The following is a 25957-nucleotide window of genomic DNA, read 5'->3' on the forward strand; positions in this document are numbered from 1 at the left end:
ATTTTCTTTTTTTCTTTTACTAGTAGATTGGAAATTTTTATGCATTTATGGGAAATTTAGAAGCGCAGTCGGTTCATTATTTTCGAAAATAACGAAACGAGCTTTTTTTCTCGTCTAATCTTTTTACTTAAAGCATAGCGTATGTAGTTAGGACAGTTTTTTTAGGATAGTAGAGAAATATATCGGGTAGAGAAACACGATCGGATTTATTTTCCTCAGGGAGAGAAACACTCTGTCTGCGATGAGACTTACGAACAATATTTGCGGAACGTGAGGCTACCTCGACTGCTATCGATCGTGAGTGACATCGAAACGATGGAAAATTAACGAAGAGAAAAGGAAGCTCGGAGGAAGGAAAGTACATAAATTCCTAGATACCTGGTTTTGTTGATCGTCACCGAATTAATTTTGCGGTCTTACAATTAGTCTGAGTGGATATAAGGGTTGCGCCCCTCGAGGTAATAATAAAGTACTTTGTACCAGGAACTCACGTGATGGATTGGTAGCTCTAAACTCGAGGAATCGGAGAACTTAATCACATCAAGTACCCATAAAAGATAATATTTTGTAATTTTCTTAAAAGAAAAAGAAAAATAGTTGCACGATATTCCGTCGGTTTTAATTCGAAATGACAATTAATCGAAAGCATTCTAATTTAATCGGATATTCAAAAAGTTACCAATTTCCAACTTAAACGAATCTGAAAACATAACAAAGAGTTTTAAGACGTTGCATCGTTTCTAATTACGAGATTACAATCAAGTAAACGAATTCCAGAGCGCGCACGGTCCAATTAAAAAGTTTCCTTGGAGCTTCACAGTGGCAAGCATCGTAATTTAAAAAAAAGAAAAAAATGTAAAAGAATTCATCCTCGTGTTTTTCAAGCTTCATAATACTTGCAACCCATTTTTCTCAACAGCCTACAACATCTACCCCAACGACTCCTTATTTTTTCTCCTTTCACTCTTATTCTTTCTTTCCTTTTTTTTTTTTTTTTTTTTTTTTTTTAATCAACTAGTGACAGACAGCGTTTCTGAAAGTTGGTCGAGTTATTTGGCAAGCGTCTGAAAATCGTTGAATCGAGCCGAGCACTGAGAAAGAAAATACACATTATTTTCTGGATGGCAATTGCCAAGGCGCGCTCGAGGATATCTTTCCGACTCGAAAGACTCAGAAGTTCACGTTCGAAGCATACAGTCTTTCATTTTCTCTCTATGCTTGGGCTAAGGATTCGTCGTCGACCTTTTGCGCCAGTCGACCGAGTAGACGCGCTTTTTCGACCAGGTACTTCCAAAGAAAATCGAACCTCTTCCTTAGAGCGTCTCTTATCTGCTTGTCTTTTTCGTTCTATTCGTGTCTTTGTTCCGAAGATGAGCTTCTTCAGTTATTTGGAAATTTGTAGGGGATCGTTCGAAGCATTGGAAAGAATGGAGAAAATGTCAGTAACATACTTGATCCCTGTAATACATAGTCTCTGTAATATCTTTACGTATATTTAAATATTTGAAATATTTTCTATATGCAACGACGCTCTGAGAATTTTGTGAAATTTTAATTGATAATTTTAATATGCCAGATTGTAGGTCGTGCAACTTTAACGAACTACGAACAGCGGAAGTATAAAACTCTGATCGAAGAAATGAAAATGCAAGAAAAAGATCTTTGCAGAAAATCATCCACGCCCTTAAAATACTCCGTTACAGATTTACGATATTTTTATGAAAAATTACAAATTGATATTTTTAATTACTGCAGCTTTAATCTAAAGAGAAAGTCCCACCTTCCATCGATTCGGTCGAATCGAACAAGTAAATTGACAGTTATCAAGAATATTCCTCTTCGATTTCCTACTTCCATCCCTTCGCGACGTTCATTTAGAAACTCGGACAACCATTAGACAAACTTGGGGGAACGTAACGAGTTTCGATTCCAAATTGTCCATACCTCCCATTAACGATTTAAAAAAGAAGCAAATAAAGATGGTCCCAAGACGAGTGGATCAATCATTTCCCGAGGAAGGACAATAGTTCGCACATAACAAAACATCAATTCCGCAGCGGTGAACGCGACGCTTTGAAATTAAACCAATCAACCTGTTTATCCATTAAACACATGCCAGTAAAGCGTACACAGAACACCATAGCTATCAATTCCCATCAGAGGGCGCGTTAAATCGCGAACACGCCACGCGCAGATCGCGGTTCAACCTGTCATAAAGCATCTGCTCCGTCTCATTTATGGCCGGTTGGTAAACGGCTGAAAAATTACGCGGCTGCGTCACCAACACGCGGCCGTTTCCTTCAATTTTCGTTGCCCATAAATCTTCTGGTTCGATAGAATTTCTAGACTAGCCAGCCTTCTTCGCCAAATCACGATTAATGCGTCTCGGTTGATCGATACAGCATCCGTATCGTCGCGACCATTGATATCACAGTTTTGTCCATTTTATCACCATTATTCTAGTTATGCTATGGACGTTTCGAAATCTTGAAATTGTTCTGGTTATACTATTTGCTTTCTTCGACTGATACCTATCGTGATTGGCGGTTGTTAACTGATTCTAATTGCTCGTTAGTGGCTTTGCTTTCTCGTTTGAGAATTTGTGGAGTGCTCTGTTAGGAATTTGGGTTAGGGAAGTATTGTCTTTTCTTGTTTGTGTTTGAGAATTGAGAAAAGGGGGAGAGGTAAGATGGAGTAGATTCTCGGTATGCAAACGATTAGGTGAAGTAATTAATAAATTACAAAGAATGAATTAGTAGTAAATTAGTAAGAAGCGTATTTGAAGTTAAAACTTTAATTTTAAAATTGGCTAATATTTTTTACTCAAATTAAACGACTCCAAACAATCCGTACAAATTAAGTCGAATTAAATCGAAATTAAATTAAATATTCCCAAGAGATCAACCTTTCAGATCATCGAAAATTCACGTTCATTGAAAATAAATTGCAGAGATTGACGAATAAAGGGGGCAAGGACAAAAATGCGTTGAACGACGTCGAACGTCGTCGAAGATCCGTTCCAGAACGTCGAATGCATGGACGCGTCGCCAATTATCAGGTTCGCGAATCCCTGAATCTCTAATGACCGCGTCGTCATCCGTTAATATCGCCAGCTCGTGCAAACTTGCGAGCAACCACAGGCTGCATTGTCGCATCGACTAATTGGACGCGGAAGAGCGGGTCGGGAGAGACACATTTGCAAGCGTCGAGAGAGGTGTCCGGTAATGACGAACCACGCCGAGAAAAATCTATCCTTGGTAGTGGACGAACTACCATATTGTTATGTCACAACAGAATTTCTGCTAGACGATGATATTACTCGCTGATACTTTTTATTTGTAATTAGTGAGGATTTGGCGTTGAGTTAGAAGAACGGGCGGGTGATCGATTTGTATTAATTTTTGGGAAAGAATGGAGATTTTGTGAAGACGAAGTACTGGTAGTTGAAGATGATCGATTTGTTGAAGAAATATGATTTGTTGAGTATATTTAAGAATTTTGAAGGGTAAGATATTTGTATACGAAACCGGCCAATGTACTTACGAAATTAACGTGACTAATGCGAAATCACATCGTTCGTAATTGGAAAAATAAAACTCCAAGCGATATTTTTGTAGATAAACTTTTTTTTACGTCCCGATGTCTAGAATTGCTCACTTAACTTAACGCCTTGTGTAAGGAAGGAGACAACGAAAAAGAATAAAATTTTGGTAAAAAATGGATTTGTGTAACGTTCGACACAATCTTTCATCCTTTGGCAAAATCGCTGACTTGTCAAGTTAAATTATCACAGCTGGTGCTTCAAAGAGAACTGTCTGTGTTTTATCAAATCTACGTAGCACTAAGCGCTATCTTGTATTTTTGTGGTTGTTGCGTATCTTTCCGTGAGCTTGGATACTTTCGTAATGTACAACAGGGAGGAGTTTCTAAGGAATGTTTAGATGGTAGAAGTTAGAAGAAGTTTGGAAAAGGATGTCTGAGGAAAAGTTTTTCTGAGAGTCGACGAAGAAAGTTTGAGCAGAAAACTTGAAACTAAAGGTACTTACGATTGATACGTTATATTGTATTTATGATTTTTCGATATTAGAATAATTTTATTATACACGTGGAATATAAAATACCGTGCATAAGATCTCTATCGTACTTTTGAACGTTGTTCGACGACATCCTGATATCTCCCCATTATTTGATAATCCTATTTCATAGTCAGTAAACGCACGTTCAGTGAACAGAGAATGATTTTGAACAGTTCCTAGAAGATCGATACTTTCTCTTTGGCTGCTGTACCGATAAAATGATACCAGTGAAAAAGTTTCCAATGCTTTTCGCTTAACGTCGAACAATACTAGAAAAAAACATTTAATTTCATTGACTTCACCTTATCGATTTTGTGTTTCCATGTCAACGATGCTTCATCTCTTTTTAAGTATACTTTTGTGACGTTAGGTGTACTTTACTTCTAGTATGAAAATATTGACGCGCCAGGGACTGCTCGTACTTAAACTCAGAATACTAATGAAGGTTAATAGGGCAAGATCGTGGGAGGGACGATAAGCACGGAAAGGAGAACAATGTTCGTGATGTTTACGAAAGAAGCTTGCACAGGATCGGGGCAACCCGAACGATAAATATCGAGAGGGAGAAGCCGTACTTTTTATCAAAGGAACGTTTTCTCCCATTAGTGGCCGTTTCTTCTGTAGTTTCTCTTCTCTCGCTTACGTTCGTACAAAAGCGAATCCGAGCCCTGCAGCCCTCTACAAACTTCCTCTCTTTGTTCTCGTTCCAGATATAACTATATTAACAGAATTCTTTTAACTTCGTATCTTCGATAGATAGAAGCAATGTAAATAGAATTTTCTTCATGTACCCTTCAAAACAATCGAAAATTCATTTAAAATTCCTAGCTCTTAATCGAACGAATAAGTGAAATTTTTCCAAAGTTTCTAGCTTAGATCGCGATTGATTGTCTCATGGAAATTGATTAATCTATACGACCGTTAATCTATACGTCTTTCTCTTTATATAAAAGTCAGCCGATCGAGCGGATCGTGGTTATTCTCGTCGATGGAAGTAAACGAAGCCGAGAGTTGTACGGTGGGGTGATGACAAATGTACCAGAAATTACAGCAACCTGTGCACGTCTCTCCTTTTAACAATAATAACTGGCGGCTTTCCGTCGCGAGCGTTTCTATATTTAGAGGAAATTTCTCATCGTCCGATGGACGACGTGAAATCATACGACGCCATGCATGGGTGAACGTTTAATTTTAAACTCACTTTTTTTCTTCTTTGTCTTCTCTAAAAGCTTTTTTTCAGTTAGGCTTTTAGAGACTCACCTTTTCCAGATGTTATCGAAAATTCTTTTTCCTTCGTGAACGTTCCGACATTGCTTTTTTAACGTACCTTTACTTTTTTCAAGGAGAGCTTGTTTCGTTTCTTTTTCTATTTCGAGTTCCGTGGAACACTGCTCAGTGCGTTACGTCTTTCGTGCGTTTCTCATTTTTGTTATTCAGCGGAAGCAAAGTTTCGCTTTCTAAATTATATTAACCGAATGTACGTCGGGAGCGATTAAAAGTTGTTAGAAACAGCCATAAGAGGGGGAAATTTGCCGTGCGCACATGTTGCGTCGACATAGACAACTGTCATGGGCAGAGGGAACGTGACACCATGAATCCTCGCGCAACCAAGGGTCGAGAAAAAGGAAGGAAGAAAGTTGACAGAGGAGCGACGGATAGAAGCGAGCACAAGATATAATGGCCCTTGTCCTGTTTTCCAACAGTTACCCGGAAAATGCTTCAGCAATCGCGTTAGCGAGCCAGACAGCCACCGGAAGGGAGCAAGTTGCCTAGAAGGCTACCCTCTTCGCTACGCTTCACCGAAATATAACGATCTTCCATTAACCGTCCATGATCGCCTTTTGCTGCACGAAACAGCCAAACCGACACGAGATTCCTTCACGATCTTCGTCGAACATTTTAGACCTATAAATTTCCAATAACCTAATTTTCGTTTTGCGAGAAAAGCTGTTTTTCTTTCAAACGATTTGTTTTACAACTTTTATTCATCTTTCTGACTTCAGGTTTCGTTTTGTACTCCTCTTCCAGTTCAGTTAAGTTCCTCTTCCACTTAAATCTTCCTGACCGTTGTAATTTTGTAAAATTTGAAGAAACTGAAGTGGATAATCACAGTATCTTTCCTTCGCCTCGAAGATCTTCGAGTCGCGTGTATCTCGAGTTACGCGCGATTGTCTTCTGTAAAATGTTTGTCATCTTACGAATTCTTCGACGCTTTCACGTATCATTGCGCCGCTTATTTCTCAAAGAAAATATTTCAACCCCCGAAAGGGAAAATGAGCGGCAGTAAACAAGTCACGATTCCGCCTTTCGTGCAGCAGGGTGGAAGAACAATTCGTAGTAGGGGCAATTCTCGAAGGAAATTATTTCCAAGACGTGCAGCGTCGTCATGGCTGCCCCGAGATGCAAGAATAACGCGGTCCCGGGGCACGAGGCATGAAAATTTCAAGGAACTCGTTTGCTAGTTCGATTCCAGACGCCCGCCCTGGTTTGCATCGATGCGACGAATCGTGTGTACACGCTCGAGAAATAACCTTCCTACTTTCTGTTCACCTGACGCGTAACTTCCCTTAAAGGTACACTACGAGTTTTCTGCGGAAATAGGCGAGCCTAGGTTAAACGCAGGCAAGTTTTGCGATAATCGATCGCTGAAAGGAGAATAAGGAAAGAAAGCAGAAGTAAGAGGAATATTTCCACGGAGAAAGATCACAAGAAGATGGACTCTGGTATTCGCTTGTGCAATCGTTATCGCGGCTAATAGTTGCAAACATTGATCGGTGGAATTGGCTGTAAATTGGCAGTTGCGCAGATGGAGATGGCCATTGTGATTCACGATTGACGTAAGCTCCGCGAGAAGATCGAATGATCGTACGAGCTTGAGAGTGTTGTTTTAGGATGTACAAATAATTTATGAGTAAATTCCCAAGCTTCTTATTTCTTCATCGAAGTTGAAAATTAATTCTTCAAGTTTGATATCAATCTTTTTAACATGATTTTGTAGCAACTGTTAGAGGCATTACACAGAGATAACGTAGAAACAGATATAATTAGTTAATACGATATTCTGGATAGATATAATTAACCAATAGAAGTTCATTCGTTTATAATTACCAAGCATCGATTATATTATAGGTGATTAAATCTGAATTCCACGAGGGTAATGAGCGAATGTGTGCTGGCATGTAAATACATTAACAAGGAAAACAGTGAACGGTATAATAGAGAAACACAAGAGAGATAGCGAATCGATTTTAATTTTATTCTAAATAATGCAACTCCCGTTTTGTTAGAAATATTCCTACGTTAATCCAGAACACAAATAATCAATATTCAATACGTTGGAATAATTATTTGACATCCCTTCAACGCAAATATTCATCTTTACTTTTCATTTTTTTCCAAATCTAGCGTTTATATTATGTTAAAGTAGGATAATAATTAAAGCCATAATCCTATGTTGATGTCGTTCGATTTCGGAGAAATTTCTTAGCTCGACCGATTCTCTAATTAGCGGCAATTTTATGCGTCGGTGTAGCACATGAATCGGGGTTCGACTTAGCTTAACGGGCGTTCACCGGAAATTGTCAGACGACACTATGAACCGACGCAAATCGGTTCCGCGAGCTTCCTCCGCCGTGACTCAACTGAAAACGCGATCGAATTAGCGTAACTAAAGCAGCGGCTCGCTAATAGCGTTACACCGAACCGGTAATGCAATCAAAGACGTAGATGTTGCTGCGATATTGCCAAGCAATTATGCCGGGAGACTCCGCCTCCGTATCGCGTCCGTTCTCTGCGAATTGCCGGCTGTTCTGTTACGAATCTGTTCGATACGATCGATCCATTTCGAATGTCCAGAATGAGGTATAGGCTTATCTCGATAGGCTTGCTCAAAGAGATACAGCGAAATTCACCTAGCGTAATTACTATGAGAAATTTATTAACGAAGCAGACTGTATCAACACATAGAGACATATACAGCAGTGTATATGTAGAACATTTGGAACATAATCATGATCGATATGTATGGACCTCTCGAAAGACAAAGCAACGAACTGTACCCCTTGTGAACTTTTTAATTTCATTGCTTCAGTTCATAGTTAATATCGAATGGTTGGAAAAATAAATAACTCTTTTTCATAAATTTGGTTGTTTGGAAGAAGACGGCATAAGAAATTGCGAATTTCAAGGTAAATATTGAGAAATAATATTTCCAATTGGTATTGGTGTTTTTCTTTTAATTTCAATTATTATGGAGTTGCTGACTTCTAAATGACTCGTATAATGGTTCTTCGGTATAGATACTGTTTAGAGACGAATTTGTTAGAGATTGGATTATTATTCTCGTATTATTAAGAAGAGGAGTATTATTTATAAATTATCGCCTTTCATATACGTTCGTTATAAATATTACAATTCGTAGAACGTAAAACTACAGATTTCGCTTCTTTAGGTATCAGTGTCTGCAGAAATACGAATGTGCATAGACATTCTCATGCCAGTCTAGTATGAGTTTGAGTATGATTTACACGATTGCGTGATAGAGACAGATAATAATACATTATAGATTTAGGAGCAACGGTGAACCCGAGGAAGAATATCTGATTTCTCGTCCCTGTTACCAGGTACCTTGTAGTGGAATGTTTGATTAAGTTAATGGCAGGCCTGCGTTCCTGCTGAACACACGGTTTGCTGCTGTTCGCTAATTCAATCACCTTCTGCCTTAGTCAAAGCTTCCCTGGCTGCGTCTCCTCTAGCAGGATGCAATTCGAATCGGAACTATCGAGGAGCCGTGATGGAGATGCGGGCTTATCGAGTCGTCTCCTGATTCGAATAAGAGCCTTATCTACTCGGATGATCGGTAAAAGGATTCTATATATTTAACAAAAAAAAAAAAAAAAAAGAATAAAATCTGACGTTATACGATTCGTGAAAAGGGACAGAATTTACTATCGTAAGCAGAGTGTTCTAAATCCGAATCTTTGAACCCTGGAAAAATCAATACCGAGGAAAAGCTCTCAAACAAACAAATCCCATTTGAAAGCTTTAAAATTAATATAGAAAATAGATATTCGATCTGTTCGAAATTAAACTACTCACGATAATATAATTCTAAAAGACTTGAAATCTTTAAAAAGAATGTTCGTTGAACGTAATATCAGTCATCGACGCACTGTCAATTCCCAATGTCTCTCGATGCATCGATTATTAGCGATCACATGTATCGAAATATTAATCACTCGATAGATTTTCTCATTTTCATCGTGTCAAAGGATGTCTCGCGCGCATAACGGAATCTTTCGACGAACGCGTGTTATACGTATTTGCTTGGAAGCGCAACGAAAAGCCGGTTCGACAGGCGCGTGTTTCGCTTAATTGAAGAACTTATCAGCCGAAATTGCTTTCTGCGGCTTAACGGTCACGCGATTGCAAAGGACGTACGTGGTCCAGAAAGCTCACGCATATAATAGGCCAGGATCAAAGGAGGCTGCGACCATAGCTTATTCCCATTCGCCATTCGAAACCACCGAGTCTCTGTGAACTGCGTGTATTTCATCCCTCTTCGCTTTTCAATGTTGGATCGTCACGATGATTATTTATGCAGCCGCATGCAAAGCTTCTTACCGAAGGGTCCGCTTTATCACGCTTATACATATATTAATGACTTCGTTTCGCAATAGTTTTGACGAGGATCGTTGGCAAATGTTTGAACATGTAATAAGGAACGTTTCGAGGATGGATTTTTCGAGGATAATTAGTGGAGCAATTTGATAGAGGAGTTTAGAATGAAAAGTTAGTTCTGGTCAATGGAGATATAAAGCTGAAAATGAACAATTTTGTACATTTAAACCGGTTTCAGTGGAATTTGACGAGAATAGTTTGGAAATATTTGAACATATAATAAGGGACGTTTTCGGGTTGAAAGCGATTTTTCAGTAGTGATTAGCGGAGGAATTTTACAAAGAGGATAGGATAGAACGAGACATTTGGACTGAAAACAGAAAACGAGTAAAAGCGCGATATTTCTTTATTTAAATTGAGAAAGTGGCAAAGTAATTCGATGAGAATAGTTTGAAAATATTTGGACACGTAACAGAACTTATTTTAGGGTTGATGTATCAAAATTTACGTTTAATGTTATTAACTGTGTCTAAATCCTTCGCATTACGCCAGAACGAACAAAGTTGCCCCTAGGAAGCAATTCCTTTCAGTTATTTCGCGCGAAAATCGCGGAAGACAAGCAGCGAGGGTAAAATATTTCACTTCTTAAAGTCCATCAGGCCAAAGGACGTTGAACCACTCGACTAATTCAATTCTGGCGTCGTTTTGTATCGTGGCAAAGAGAAACACGCGGTTTCATTTCTAAGAGCGCGTCTACATTCGAGTGGAACAGGAAAACAAATGCAAAGTGCAGTTCCGCAGCAGCGGCAGAAGAACAAATATGGACAGCAGCTGCTGAACAAACAAATTCACCAATGAAAAATGGAACTGGTTCTCCCTCTCTCTGCCAGCTATCTCGATCTTGCGCAAGCTCCTTCCTCAAACACTTCACCTGTCACCCTTATACTATCCTTATTGCCCTTCATTACCCCCTTTTCCTCCGTGACACACGTCATTTCTCGTACGTCAGAACTTTCAGAGGGTCAGAACGTTCGCTTCTCTACTAAAATTTACTTCAACGTAACGTCACTTACGTTATTTCTTCCAGAACAAGGAAAATGCCATAGAAACCTGTAAACATGCAAACGCGTGCGTTTTTCTATTGTTTCGAAGATTATCATACATTTACGATTTTCGCGTTAGTCTTTGTACGATAACGGTGACTTTACGTATCGTGCGACAGTTACTTCTATGCAGAATTAGTTGCGTTACTGAAAAAAAGAATTTATATCGGTTTTACGCTGTGGGTCCCGTATAACGTGGAATTTGTTTAACGTGAAACGTATCTCCCATGTCGTAGAAAGTATCGTTGTATTTTATTGAGCAGGGCAAACCGTTTTATAAAAAGAAACTTGGTAGCCAGTGCCATGTTAATGGACCCAGCTGCGCTATTTGCAGCGACGATATGCATATTTACACTCGCATTGCCTGGAGATGGTGCATCGATAGGAAACTTAATACCATGGTCGATAGTGACGAAATCGACTATGAACTCGCTTCCAAGCCTTACTTGCAAATACACTCATGCGTGTATGCATGTACGATCATTTACAAGTATTTTAACACGTACACAGTAGTGAAACGTTCTTTTATCGTATTTTTAATATTGTAACAAAATTCGAAATTTTCTAATTACATAAACTGGGTATTTAAACATTCAAGAAGTAGCAAATATTTTTTATCCTATCGCGAATTTCAAAATAAGTTATTGCAAACACTGACACAAGAAACTTAATGCTTACTGTCAAAATCGAATTTAAATTCGTCTCTAACACATATGTACGCGTGTACGATGCTTATCAAAGAGGATCGTACACGTCTTGGGGGACGTCTCTGTTTACCGAGTGCGCGCAACGAATATTAATATTTAAATGTTTACTCGATCGTACGAGATCACGATATTAATGATCGAAGGATGGTTGAGCGATAAAAGTTACATAAAGAACGATACGGAGATATCGTGACCCTTTAATGTCTAGTTGCAAATAAAATAGTAGATAAATGATTATCGGTGGTCGAAAGGAAGCGAAAACGACGAGGGAAGCTTCGTTTTAACTAATATTCCTGGATAATTGCACCGGGACAATTTCCGGTACCTGGTCGAATTTCCTGCCGCAGTTTTCTCTTAATATCGTCGATAATCCCATTGTCTAGAACGGCCGATCCAATCCGCTGTTTCCACTGGAAATTCCCAACGAATGATGCAGTTCTCAAAGTTTTACGATTACTGTTTTTATTTGGCAAATCGTTGATTATCGAATGTTGATCACTTCAGGGATTTTGTGTGTAGGGAATACTCCGGAGTTTGCTTCTTTATGCCTCTTATCACGGAAATCTTCTTATTCTTTGTTTCCATATTGTGAAAAATACAGGAGAAATACGCGAAGATTCTCGATAGTCGTTTTGTCGCGAGAGTTTCGTTTAAATTTATTTCAATCAGGAATTATGAAGGTTGACGATTGGACAAAAATGAGGACAAGGATTTTTAGACGTCTCTTTCGATGGGTCGTTGTTGAATTTTAAAGAACTGTCGTATCTCTGTTAACCTTCTTCTGTCGTCCGTTGAGCTGACACGATCAACGAAATGAATTATATATAAAAATTAAATTAATAAGATTGATTTGTAATATTCATAATAATAAAATTAAATTAACGACGGTGTGTTATCGTATTGACAAATTGTCAATTATGCGTCGATTACTTGCGACGAAAGAGCTGTTCGCAAATTGTCGTACATTAATCGAAAGACGAATAAAAAGAAAATTCTTCCTAGATCACAGATTCTCCTACTTTTAGCAAAGTCTCCAAACAAATTCCTGTCTCTGAATCGGTAAATTTCAACCGTGCTCCATTTCATCGATAGAGGAGGGTAAAGCTCTATAGATCACAGATTCTCTGCTTTAAAATAAACAAGAAGATGCAAATATTTGAAAGAGAGCTTCGCTCTATTCCCATACTACACACGCCATCGCTTTTCCCTCTCTTGGACCGTGTACCTCGATATTACAACGTCTCAACATACTCAACCGGGAAGCCCAGCGAAGAGCATCTTCCCAGAATAAGTAAACCTTTCGTTTACTTCGTGTGCTACGCTTCCATTACCTGGAAGCCTGGGCGTTTCTTCTTCCTGTCGTGATGGTGGACTCGCAAGGCGCGAGAGGGAACAGGAAACTAGCGATGGTCCATCCAGACCGAGTTTGCACTCGTCGCAGTATTTACTCGCTCGTGCGAAATGGTGAAATACAGTGGCTTGCTAAAGTATTTGGACACTCACGGAAATATTTTATCAATATATTACGTGTATCGTATAAAGCATTCTGGAATTTCATAAGCAGTTCACAAACAATTTGAAATAAATCTGAAAATATACAGAGAAATTGCAGGCCGCTTCTAGTACCAGAAATATTCCTCAGAGATCGCAAAGTTATTTAAACGTATTAATTAAGCCCAATATTCAATGGATCCATGTTTAGCAACTATTATCTATATGTTTAAGGCGGTGATCCATGCTGCATATGTATACTAATTTTGTACTAAGCAAATGTTTGCAATTTCTACATCACATTTGACTAACAGTTGATGGCAATCGCGTTTCATTACAGCAACATTTAGAAATAGTTTATATAACGATAATACGATAGTAAAATTTCCTGTGGTATGTGCTCAATATTTTCGCGAGCCACCGTATTTATCGGTAAACGATGATGGGGCTCGTTCGAATTTCTATTACCGGGTTAATAATAAGAGAACGGGACTAGCGACTAACGATGACCGGCGATTTAGTCCATGCCGTGTCTATGCGCGAGAAATTTTAACTGCAGTTTGCGTAGCTCGCTCTGCCCGCATAAACAAGCGCGCGCACGCTTCAGATTACCTGCGACACACGCACTCCACTCATTAATACGATATCGCGTAATTGTCAGCGAAACGTACGGGAAATTATGCGCGATCGTGTCGTCGATGGTTGGTAGCGAGCGTTTGGGTAGTCGCGTAGGAGCACGTTATGGAACATTTTCATGGAAATTTAATGAAAAGGTAGATCTTTTAGTAGGAAAGGATTTTACCGAGATTTGGTAAAAACATTGGGAAGGTGGAGAAAAACCGCGCAATGCGAATGGGGAGAAAATCGGGGAAATTTTATGGGAATAAATGAAATTGTCGGAGGAGAAAGAAGAGTTTGGTAGAAATTTCGTACAAGGATCATAAGAAGGTTTCTTAAAAGAAGATGGTGTAAGAGGGTGACGATATGTCAATTTTTCTATATCACGTATAATTGTAATATTTTGTTACTTTTTGATATCGTTGAAACGATTAGCGATTTATGTTTTGTTTCCAGACGAACGAGTAAAATATGAATAGGGAAAATAATGGAAAGTTTCTACAAAAAAGTACAGGTATAACAAGAAAGGAGTAAATAAATTCTTCTAAACAGTATGTTACTTGAATATAAAAAAGAAGAAGGACAGAGTGAAATACGGAATGAAATTAACTAAAAGAAAAAAAATTGAGAATAAGCTTCTTAAAAGTATACATAATGTAACACCGTTTTATTGCATTACCTTTAAAGAAAGAACAGCATAAAGAAGACGGAATAACCAAATTTTCTCGAAATGCTACGAAACGTGAATATCCTATTATGTAATATTATATTGATCAAGTGACGTTTGATTTATGTTCGGTTACGAGGCAAAGCCACATCGGAAATGAGACAAAGCACTTGGCGTATCGCGTTAATTAATTCGTATCCGTTACGCATAATCAGCTTAGAAGCCAGCAAAATCGCGGAAACTATTTGAAATTGGTCGACGACGTTTCGCAAAATTGATAACTTTCGTGTACGCTCGTACGTCTCGATTTTCATTCCAGTGGACGTAGGCGAATGCGGATAGCCTTGCAACGTCGATGATTGTATATTCAGCTCGCGATCTTACTGGCTGTCCTCGAAGTATTTTTCACTATAATGACGTTTCGTTCGTGTGTTCTGAGAATTCGAAAGAGAACCAAGATCGTAAGGATATCTTTCTTAGCTAGAATGCACGATGAATGAGAAACGAGTACGATGATCGCTTAACGTTGTTATGACGGATTTAGTAAGATAGTTAGAGCGTTTGATATAGTTGATGGCGGTTGAATTGATATTATGTAAATTGAATTTCAGACCGGAGTTTGTGTTTAGGGAACACACGCTTGAAATATTTTGTATTTAGGATATTCCGGACTTGGGATACTCCAGATTGGAATATTCTATGCCTGGAATATTCTACGTTCATATATGACTTTGGTATAATTTGGTAAAATGTTTGGAGTACCCTATACTTAAGATTATCTACGCTTTAGATTCCCAAATTTTTATTATATGCTTAACAAGCTTTGAACATCCTAAACCTGGAATCCACTCTTTTATTAAGATATTCTACACTTAGATATTTTGGATATTTGACAATTTAAATAATCTACTCCGATAACATTATTCCACTGTTGGAATATTCTACGTTTGGGATACTCTATGTTTGAAATATTCAATGCCTTGGATAACTATATACGCACAATACACTACTGTTAGAATATTTTATGTTTAGGATTTTCTGCGCTTAGTGTACTCTATTTTAGAATATTTTATGCTTCGAAGATTGTATGCTTGAAATGTGCTACACGTCGAATATTCTTTACCTACGATACTTTATTATTAGAAAAATCTATGCTTGGAATTTTATATATTTGATCCATTCTACCTTCGAAGTATTTTATGTTTAGAATTTCCACTAAATATTTTATGCTTCAAATACACTATGTTCAGAATATTCTATATTTTGAATATCCCACGCCTACAATATCAACACATTCGCAATATGCAATGCTTAAAATACTCTAAATTAATGACATCTCATACTTAAATCATTTTCCAATTTTGGGCCTATCGCACTTGGAAAATTGTACACTATATATCCCTTCAAAGCTTGCATTTTCTATGCCTTCAATATTTTGGATTTAGCAAATAATTTCTTAATCGTCCGAGTCTAGTATTCTTTTAAGATTATCTTGGTCGAAAACATGCAGCAAAACCGAGACTCGCTGCATCCGAAAAAAAAAGACGATTAACTTTGAAACTCGTTGGACGAACGAGGGTGGAAGAAAGGGACGATCTATTCGAGGCACTCTCGTAGTTGCACCGAACTTGTTATCGACTTTTAAAAGTTGAAGAGTTGCCGACGAAGTAGGGTGGATCGTTACGAGGCTTTCGCGCGGTCCACGATTCCATCGCGATGGAAGGAATTTCATGCGGAAGAATGCGGCGACAGCTCGTCGGCGAATCTTATTACGCTAATGCGCGACCAAACGGGAAAGTCCAAGTGAAAAGAGTATCGGGCTTTACTTTCGAACCAGTTACTTTGGTAATCTGATATTATAGACAAATTTCATTCTGTGCGATGAATTTGAACGCTATTGCAGAGCGACGAGTTCGTTAATTTGTTTGAATTCGGTTATTACGAATGATTTTTTATGAACAATACCAGCAAATAATTTTGATGAATTTAAAGAGTTTCGATAACTTTGGGCAATTTTCAGGTACTTCAGAGACAATCTTGAAGAATTGTTAAGCATCGTAAGAATGACTTTAAACAATTTTCAAATTTCAGATAACAAATTATTCAAAGATAACATTTCGAATACGTCAAAGATAATCTTAGAATTCCTATGGTCAAGTTGTCGTTCTGCAAAATTTTATCTATTCAAAATATCAAAACTGCTAATATGAATTTGTCCATAGCGTATAATTTGCTGATAGCGCTAGAGAATTCCAATTTCCAATTTCCACGTTGAAATTTACACTGACAAATCATTGCTCCAACAAGTTACTACTTGCACGATAAAAAAGACCAATTTACAAAATCCAATTTCGACAAGCCCATGAAGTTCAATTATTTTCCTACGAAATTTCGCAGAAAGTCTCGAGGAGCGAACAGGGCAAGAAGATTTTGGACGATCGCGTAAAGCGGGACGAAATTTCTACTATCTATCCAGCCACAAGATGAAAAACTCGTGAACGAGTTCGCTCGTAAAGTTTCCCTTACGTTGACGCCATCTTTCGAGACGCTTGTAACGGTGTCGTTCGTTCCTTTCGACTGCGCCCAACTCGCGCACCAAATTATTATGCAAAGTGTTTACCACGAGAACAGGGATGCGCCTGACACAATACTGTTCGCGGCAGGATCGTACAATGAGAACGCGTCGTAAAGTTTCTGCGAACGTTACGCGTGTACGCACACAACAACGTTGCACGATCGTTTGTGAAAATAACAACGAAGTTGTGGAAAAATATTTGTAAATACTAACAGATATTTAGAATAAAATTTCTGTTTTTATAGATGTGTAGTAGTAAAGAATATTTCGGTTAAAAACATTGCAGCATTTGTCAACCTCGATGTGTATTTGAAATAAAACTTTTTTTTACACGACAGAAATTGTATCTGTGTTTTTTATTTCATCGAAGAAATATCTGTGAAAAATATGTAAACGAAATATTTTGATTAAAAAGATTGCAGTATTGCGATATTGTAACATTTTATTCCAAATTGAAACTCAGGAAAATCCGCAGAAAAATAGTAAAATTGACCGATCGAAGAATGTCTGACTACAGTCGATCATATTCTCCTTATTCTTTTCTAACTTCTTCATAACGCGTGGATGTCTGTGTTATCGAGCTTCCAGCTAATATTTTTTCGATTTGAAGTTTTCATACCCAGGGCTGTTAAAAGTTACAGTTCCTCTGTGCTTTGCTCTTTAAAGTGAAAGCTCTCTTTGGCTTTTGAGGTCTCTGATTTACTCTTATTTCAAGAATAGAGTTTTTTAACCCTGAGATTCCAAATAAAAAACAGTTTTCAATTTTAGTATACTAATGTTAGAACTTCTCGTTCGTGAATTCAAAAAAACGAAATGTTTGTTTTACGTGTAGAACTTCCAAAAGCTTGAGACTAATTGGGTAAAGTTACCAAGATCAAAGTTCTTTAATCTCAAAGTCGTGCGCGCACGATCTTGAGCTTTCTCGACGACGAAGCTTTTTCACCTTGACTTTTCAACACCACAACTTTTCCACCTACAGTTTCCAAGCATAGAGATCTTTCACCCTGACCTTTATGAATCTCTTATCTCGATCTTGTAAGCCTACCTTGTTTTTAATTCTAATGCTCGCACGTCTTACATATAAATATTTGCGACAACTCTCGCAGTTTTTTCTATCCAATGTTAAATTTTCCGTTATCTTCCACTTCATCTAAATCTACTCAATTAAATCTACTCATTAACAAATCTTCGCATTTTCGTAACTATTATTTTTATCCTGAATTTCATTTTTCCACTATCGAGGAATTAACGTACATCGAATCAACCTATTCATTGATAACTAAATAATCAAATCAATTAAATTTCTTCAATCAGTATAACAATAAATTCCCCTTAAGCTTGTCACCACTCAGTTCATTCTCAATTTCGATGCGTTCAACGAATCATTTACAATCGGAATCATCTTTTACTGCAATTTAACGATTAGATTTCTTATCAAAAAGACATATATTTAAAGATACAAACAAGTCACTCAGGAAATCAATCGATCGATTCAATTTTCTGAGAATTTCTCAATTTTATTATTACAGTGCACAATCGGTGCTTAATTCTTCGAAAGCCAAACGATTAATTGTCTTTTCCAAACTCGATTAGGATAAAAGATACATTGGAAAGGGAATGAATTAAAGAACCAAGAGATAGCCACAAAACCCGTGATCCGCCGGAGCTCGTCCCAAACCGGCCAACCAGACCATTCACTTGGAAATTTACATTTCAACCAGCAGAAATAGACGCCGGTTGCTAAGTTGGTTTCCGGGTCCGAAGGAAGTTTCGTCGTTCCCGGAGCGACTCGTAATTTTTGCGCTGGTCGCTCGGATGCGATCCGCGCGGAGTCTGCGGCGGGTGTCCGCATTGCAGATTTCCCGGTCACGACTGGGGACCCGCGACGATAAACCGGAGCTCGTTGATAGCGCCCAGGAACGTCTTAATTTCATGCATTGAGAACGGATCGATGCGAAAGCCCCATAAACGCCGCGTCGACCGTTTGTTTTCGTGCCAGTTGCGCGCTTTTACTGCACACCCGGGAATCGTCAACCTTGTGACCAAACCTCGACGATGTATCCTCTCGCCGTGTGATGCCTATCGCTCGTTTACGACGATGCTGAAGCAGCGAACATCGCGTGAACGGTTGGTTACGTTAGTACCATACAGCAGGATTTCCTGATTAATGGTTTGATACGACAGAAGAATGACGATTTTTATAGTGGAAGATCGTGTTACGTCGGTTGAATCGTCCATTGCGATGGTTGAAGCACCGAGTGATAGCTTAAGAGACCCAAATGAGTCTCTAAAGAGCCTCGCTGATCAATTCCATGTATTGTAGCAAACGCAAACTTTCTTTTCCAGTTTCCTCGCGAGTTTCAATTCTTATACTATCTCTTTGTGGTACTAAAGAAATTTATGGAAATAAGACTTCTCTTTTGGAACGTCGTAATCTTTAATCTTAAATGCAGTGTATTCGTTGTAATCTTTCCCAATTGGGTTTCTAGTCACAGCTTAATATACAAGTAAATCCAATTCGTTCCAATCTACCACAGATCCGAAGCCTTCTGTGATCCTTTTAAAAAAACTGGTAGCACTTACCATCGTTACTTACAGGCGTAAAGCTCAGGGAAAATCTCTAAGTCAGAGCTTTCCGTATAAAGAAAGCATTGGATCGCGCATCGCGTTTCAAACGAGGAAAGGCGCATCAGAGTTGGAATCGTCGATTCATTGGAGGCGTTAGAACGAGAGACCTCGTTGCGGAGTTATCTTTTCGCGATCGTCGATGCGTGTCAGGCTGGTTAAGCCGAGTCGACGTTCGTCGATTCGAAACTCGAAACTTCTCTTCTGCGTACGTCCCGGCGGGATTCGTCGTCGCGACAGCGGAACGAGAAGAGGATGCGAAGCTGAGGGAAACGGCGCGCGCCACCGGAAGTAGAAAGAAGTAGCAGGCGACGACGCAGAAGTGCCGTCAAGTGGAATGCAAGGTGATGTAGACTCTCCTTGCTTTTGCCTGCTTGCACACACACCCCTACACCTTTCCTACTACCAAAGCTGTCCTCCCATTCACCTACGTCTCTTTCGGTTTCTTTCATTGCTCGTCGCTTCTTTCTACCTTATCTCTACCGATGTTGCTCGTTTTTACTTGTGTTCACCGTTCTTCCTGTTATTTTTTTCTCTCATACGTTTTTATCATATTTCTTCAGACTTTTTATGTTCCTCTTTTTACTGTTTCTAACCAGAGACGGAATAACTTGTTCGTTATTCCGTTGGTTTCAATTTCATTGACTGGTTCCTATTATTTTTCGAACCCATTTTCCAAGTCTCTTTTCATCCTTCCTTCGCGCCGTTCGATACGCGTTCATATTGCATTTTTATCGAACCTTTCTCACGCCTGCTTCCAGCGATTGTTTTCGCTTCTATTTATTACATCTGTTTCAATTCGGCTTTTCCCTTTACGTTAGCGCTACTGATACCACCAACTATTCAAGCATAGTTCATCTATGAACGTCGATTAATCTCGCACTAAAGAAATCGAACGATATACGAACAAATACACAACGTAATCATTCAAATACATAAAAATGTAGGAACAAAACTAACCGTAGGAAATCTGAAGAAATTTCTATCAGAATTTATGAATCAACCTTTTCACCGCTCTTATTCGCCTTTCCTGTAACCAAATATTTTCAATTTTGATGGGCAAAATTCCTCCTTCTTGCCTACTTTCTCCACTATCATCTCGACCCATCTTACCCTCCAGTCTCTTCTACCCTTGCCACATAGAAATACCCTCTGATCCCAACTATTCTCACTTAATCCCCCACTTTTTCCCTTTTACTCTTTATCATTCCAAGCTCATGCCGTCCGTAGAACGAGAAGAGCGACGTTACGTGGTCGACCGCTCAGTCCTGCTCGATGCATTCTTCATCCGTCGCCAGCCACCGTAACCACCCCTAGCTCGCAACTACCCCTTTTCTTTCTCCTCCCTATTCCTTTCTTTAACCTGCGTTCTTCGACGAGAAAGACCCGGTACACCTCTTCGTCTGTGATTTCTTCCCTGACAGCGTTCCCTCGATAACGCCTGTCACGTTCCCTCTTATTGCGACACGCGGTCGTTGTACCTCCGACCGCCATTATTTCCTGTGTTATTTCACGTTGGCGGGGGAGCGTTGATCCAGCGACCGGATCACGGCGTCCGATCGCCTGGAAAGAAATCTCTGCGGGAGTAGCTCGTGCAGCTTCGAGAAAAATAGCAGGGAGAAGTGATTCGTTGTTGGTAGACGAATCGTGGCTCGTTCTAGGGGTACTGAATTTCTTCGGGTTTCCTTTCTTTTCCGAGAATGCGATTCAGAGAAATTTGAGGAAGCGTATTTCGGAATTCTCTTCGAGAGATCTTTCGATGAAAGAAATGACGAAATGAATAATTTGTAAATTTAGGGTATGGAAGTTATCATATATTTTTTAACCATTAAGATGTGATTTATTGTACGGGAATAATCAAAATTGAATTTATGTCTAATTCAAACTTAACCGAAACTTGATCGAAATCTAAACCACTTAGCTCAAACTCCATTCAAATCTAATACAAACTTAATCCAAAGAGCCAAATCTATTCCGAATCTATCTTCAACCTAATCTGTATCGAGTATCAATTATTCCCAGAGTATTATATTTTTCTCAAAATAAAAATTTCTATTATTAACAATACACAAAGGAAGAAATTTTCTTGAAAGGTAAGGAACGTTTCAATTTGAAAAGTGCTAAAACTCGTAACGCTACAGTCTTCACGAACTATTCCAATCACGAAGCTCGCCCTTCGATTCCTTTACGAGCAAGAAATCACCCCGCACCATCTATTTTTTTATGTCGTTTTTACGTCACGTATAGAGTTATTGCGGCAAGGTTCGCGTTTCGAGAAACGAAAGGAGACAGAAGACGCGTCGTTAAAAATTGCTTTCCTCACGGAGGGTATTTCTCCAACTGTCCCCGACTCGACTCAGCGTTCGTCGCTCTTCCTACCAATTTCAGACGCAATCATCTCGCTCGTTCTTTTTCGTTCTGTCTTTCTTTTTCATTTCTATAACATAGAGCGCGCGTCGTATACATTTTCGATGGAACGCGTTACAGGCGCATGCATTTTCCTCCCAAACCACATCTGTCCCACGTCGTTCCCTTTGACGCTGTTTCTGCACTAGCAGATGGATTAGTTTTGAATGTCATATAGCAACGATCGTGAATTTCTTTTCTGAAATTTTCATTGCAATTATTGATCGCATGTACGATTACTCTTCGATACAGTGGCCGCTATTTTCTGTTACTTCGTGTTTTAACAACTATACCTTTCGTTCCTCAAAATAATGTTTGAACGATCATCTTTTTCTGCGATAATTTCCAGAACAATTTATTATATATATCGTAATAAGAATAGAAATTTTCTATCGTTAAGAATATTATCCAATATCATTTTATTGGAACTGAGACATTTTGAAATTTTTGAGGGAAGAATTTATTAGACGATGCTCATTGGACAGGAAGTTGGAAGTAATTAGACAGCTGTCAAACACGAACAGGAATTTCTGCGCGAGAGGCAGCAGTTCATGCCGGAACCTGCGTAAACTCGGAATATTATTTACTCGGCGAACTACCTTCGGTAGCTGCCTTCTTTATGCACACGCAGTTCTACGCAAATACGGCTTCTTAATGTTGTGTTTGTTTTCGTCCCGCATAATGTTTTCGTAGCGCGAAAACTTTGCTCTCAATGCCGTAGTTACTTTTTATCATTAATTGCATATTAATTTCCAAGAATAATACACACAACTCTAAACTTTAATTATCCCGCTATGATATCTTCGAATAAAATTCGCGTAATAAAATATCGTATTGTTCAGCCTATTGTTAATCTGACGCTGGCACATATTTTTATAGAAATTTCTTTTCTATTCATTTCTATGCTTCGTCAGATCTTTTTCTTTATTTGTTGTACTTGATGTTTGACAAAGAGAGGACTTTTGTTATTGAGCATAATTTATTAATAAGCAGTCTATCGCGAACGTTCGTGCTTTTGTGAGAAATTTAGAATTGTGAAAATACGCAGGGTAGATATAATATGCAAAAGCATGAAAAGTCTCTAAAGTGTGTAATATTCAATAATTGAAATCAATTTCTGCTTAAATTCCACTTCTTTAACTAGTTTTATAAAAAGCTACGAGTACGAATTAATATCCGTAGTTTACTCATCGAATACATACAATTTTGTTCGCTACTGATTATTCATTTCTCTCAAATTTGTATCAAATTCTCTCAATTTTGTACCAAAAAGAAGACAATACTCTAAGGGCAACGATACCGCGTTTCTATGAACAATATTAACGCCACTCACCTGACTGCAGGAAGGAAAGCCGGATAGGACGAGGCTGGCAGAAATCTGAAACAACACAAGAGGATCTGGAATTATGTTACACGAAATTTCGCCGTCTGGTTTTAATCACCGAGCTGAGTAATGATTCAGTCACGCTTAGACACCCGCGGATGCAATTTTCCTAGGAACCCATAGCTTGGAAATTCGTGGGAAAGTCCCAAGGAAAGGTCGGGGTATAGGAGTGAATTTAATCAAGTCGAAGTTCGCTGGAAAGTTAGAGGATAAGGCACCTCTCGTTAGACAAGGTTCGTTTTGTTGGAATGAAAGAGAGAATAGAAATGTTTGCGATTAGAACGAGATTGTCAAACAAGTAATTTTCAAGTTCTACAAACAACGATTAACCGTTTCTATTAACGTTATTTAAAATGCATGAAAATTTCGTCGCACCTCTGTTGAACATAAAATTAACATTATAATTACAGCGATTATAAATGTCTCTAATGTGCAGTTAAATATGCTGTGTGTGAACGATTGTAATTACAGCGATGCAACGACAACAAGTGAGCATTTACACGTATGATCGCGATTCTATTTGGATAAAAGTCAATATCAATTTTATCAAAATCCATCGCTGGTATGCTATTTGCTATCCGAATAAAACTAAACATCACTTTTACTAAAATTATCTACGGTAAAATTCAATTTATGTGAACTCGTTAAAAGTGTTTCATCAAACATTTCGCATAATAAGATTCTCTCCGTCACTTATAATTTTCCCTCGTATACAAGTTCACGTTCAGATTAAATGGATTCAGCTAGGACCAAGTCGTGTCACCAGACTTCATTCGTACACGAGTTCACGTTGCGGTAAGTAGATTCAGCCGACCGGAGTTCATGATCAGACACTATACATGAACGATTTCCGTGCAATAAGCGAAGCCCTACCGCATATATCCTTAGTAACTATAAAAGCCAAACGTCTACGACTCATCGAAATGCCTGATTCCATTGTTAATTACCAACAAGACCAAAAAAGTCAAACTCAGACATATTTCTTACTATGTATTGGATTGGCAACTAAGTGATCGCGGATTTTGCCAATACCACCTAATGACAAAATCCGCAATCACTTAGTTGCCACATAAAATATATAACCTAGCAAACACGAAGATGGCACCCCACTGGGGGTAGCCACCCACATGTTATATTTTATTTTTATTTTTGTCCCCCCCAATAAATAAGATATAATACTTTACCAAATGTCCTACAGGACAAATTGTAAAAACTAAAATAAACTATAAAAAAACTTAGTTGCCAAGCGAATAAGTATCGTAAGAAATTCTTTATTTCGTATATTTTGCGTATTTTCGCATATTTCCACCTAGCTGCATAAACGATCTAATCGTCGTAGTATTCTTTGGAATAAATAGAGACGTGATATCTAAAATTTTTAATAATGAAATTCTCGAGCTTCGTTTCGCGGTAAAAATACCAACGTAAGAAGAACAGTGAAACTTTACATCGAAAACGAAGTGATTTGTTTAAATCAAAATTGGCTGATCTGAAAGACCTTGATGGCAGGTTCCATGAAGCACGACAGTCCCGAACCTCGATTGGTTGGCGATTAAAGGGGGTAGCACGAGCTTCGTGAAACAACGACGAAGAAGCCGAGGAACGCCCGGAACCTCGAATACATTACAGCGTCGCGTTAATACCTGAGCCGCACGCGACGTTGTTCCGGTGCATAACATACTCGATTTAACTGCGTTTAGTTTTAAAGCTCGCGGACCGTTTTCCCCCTCGAGCGATACATCGAGTTCCACTTCCCGTTTCCACCTGGCGTAGCATTAACGCCCGGACTATCGCTAATGTGCGTTCTCTGTCATGGAAACCGGCTTAAACCGACGTCCAACAATCTGTTTTCTCCATCGTGATCTTTTCTCCGAACTGCGTCCGCCCTTTCCCTTCCCCTTCGTTTCTGTACTTTTTACTGTCGCGTTTCGATCTTTCGTACGAGAAATTGGAACGAGACGACGATTCGTTTTCAATGTTCACTAGAGATTCAACATGTGTAAATTTGGAATTTAGTTATAGAATATTCCCCTTCTTGATATTTGATTTAAGAGATAAAAATTTGATTAACGGATGATTTATTTTTAGCGTTCGTAGTACTTGGATTTAAAACTAGAAATATCTGGGATTTAACTAAAATCAGATTATTTAATTGATAATGAAATTGAAACGTTGATTGATTGGACCATTCATTCGGAAGATTGACAATTTAATTGTATCACATTTTTTATTGGTTTTTCATTTGAAAAATCGGAACGTCGATGGTTTTGTTCTTCGTGCTGGTTAAAGATCCAAAATTTTTTCCTTCTCTAGTGTTTGGTTCAATAAATTGAAGCATCGATAAACGATTCATTTTTAATATATCTATTTAATCGTTATCATAGAATGTTATCCACCGTAATCACTGATCGAACATTATAGAAACTAATTGTTCGGAATATACGTATTCCTAACCCTGATCTCTTCCCGAAAATTCAAACTCAAACTCTCTAAATCCTGGGTTCAAGACTTCGAATCGATTGGAATCGCAATTGGCCTACCACGAAGCTCCAACTAGTTCCGATTTCACTACTGATCTTTGCCAAACTTCTCTCTGCAAGTCGTCTTCGAAGAGCCTTAAACCCTCAATCAGAAATTTTCGAAGGATACGGCTTGAAAAGTCTCGAAGAGAATCTAGCGGCTCGAG

General features: G+C 38.6%; 1 protein-coding gene across 10 annotated transcripts in view; it reads right to left on the bottom strand.

Annotated features, from left to right (window-relative positions):
- The window catches only part of LOC132905554 (uncharacterized), a 356111-nt gene that overhangs the window by 247618 nt on the left and 82536 nt on the right, over positions 1–25957 (bottom strand). For all 10 annotated transcript variants that reach the window (XM_060956960.1, XM_060956961.1, XM_060956958.1 and 7 more), the window contains exon 14: positions 23221–23265. In XM_060956960.1, coding sequence (XP_060812943.1) covers positions 23221–23265 — 45 coding nt within the window. The remainder of the gene's footprint in view (positions 1–23220; positions 23266–25957) is intronic.

Source organism: Bombus pascuorum, chromosome 3, assembly GCF_905332965.1.
Source record: "Bombus pascuorum chromosome 3, iyBomPasc1.1, whole genome shotgun sequence".
NCBI classification, from domain to species: Eukaryota; Metazoa; Arthropoda; class Insecta; order Hymenoptera; family Apidae; genus Bombus; species Bombus pascuorum.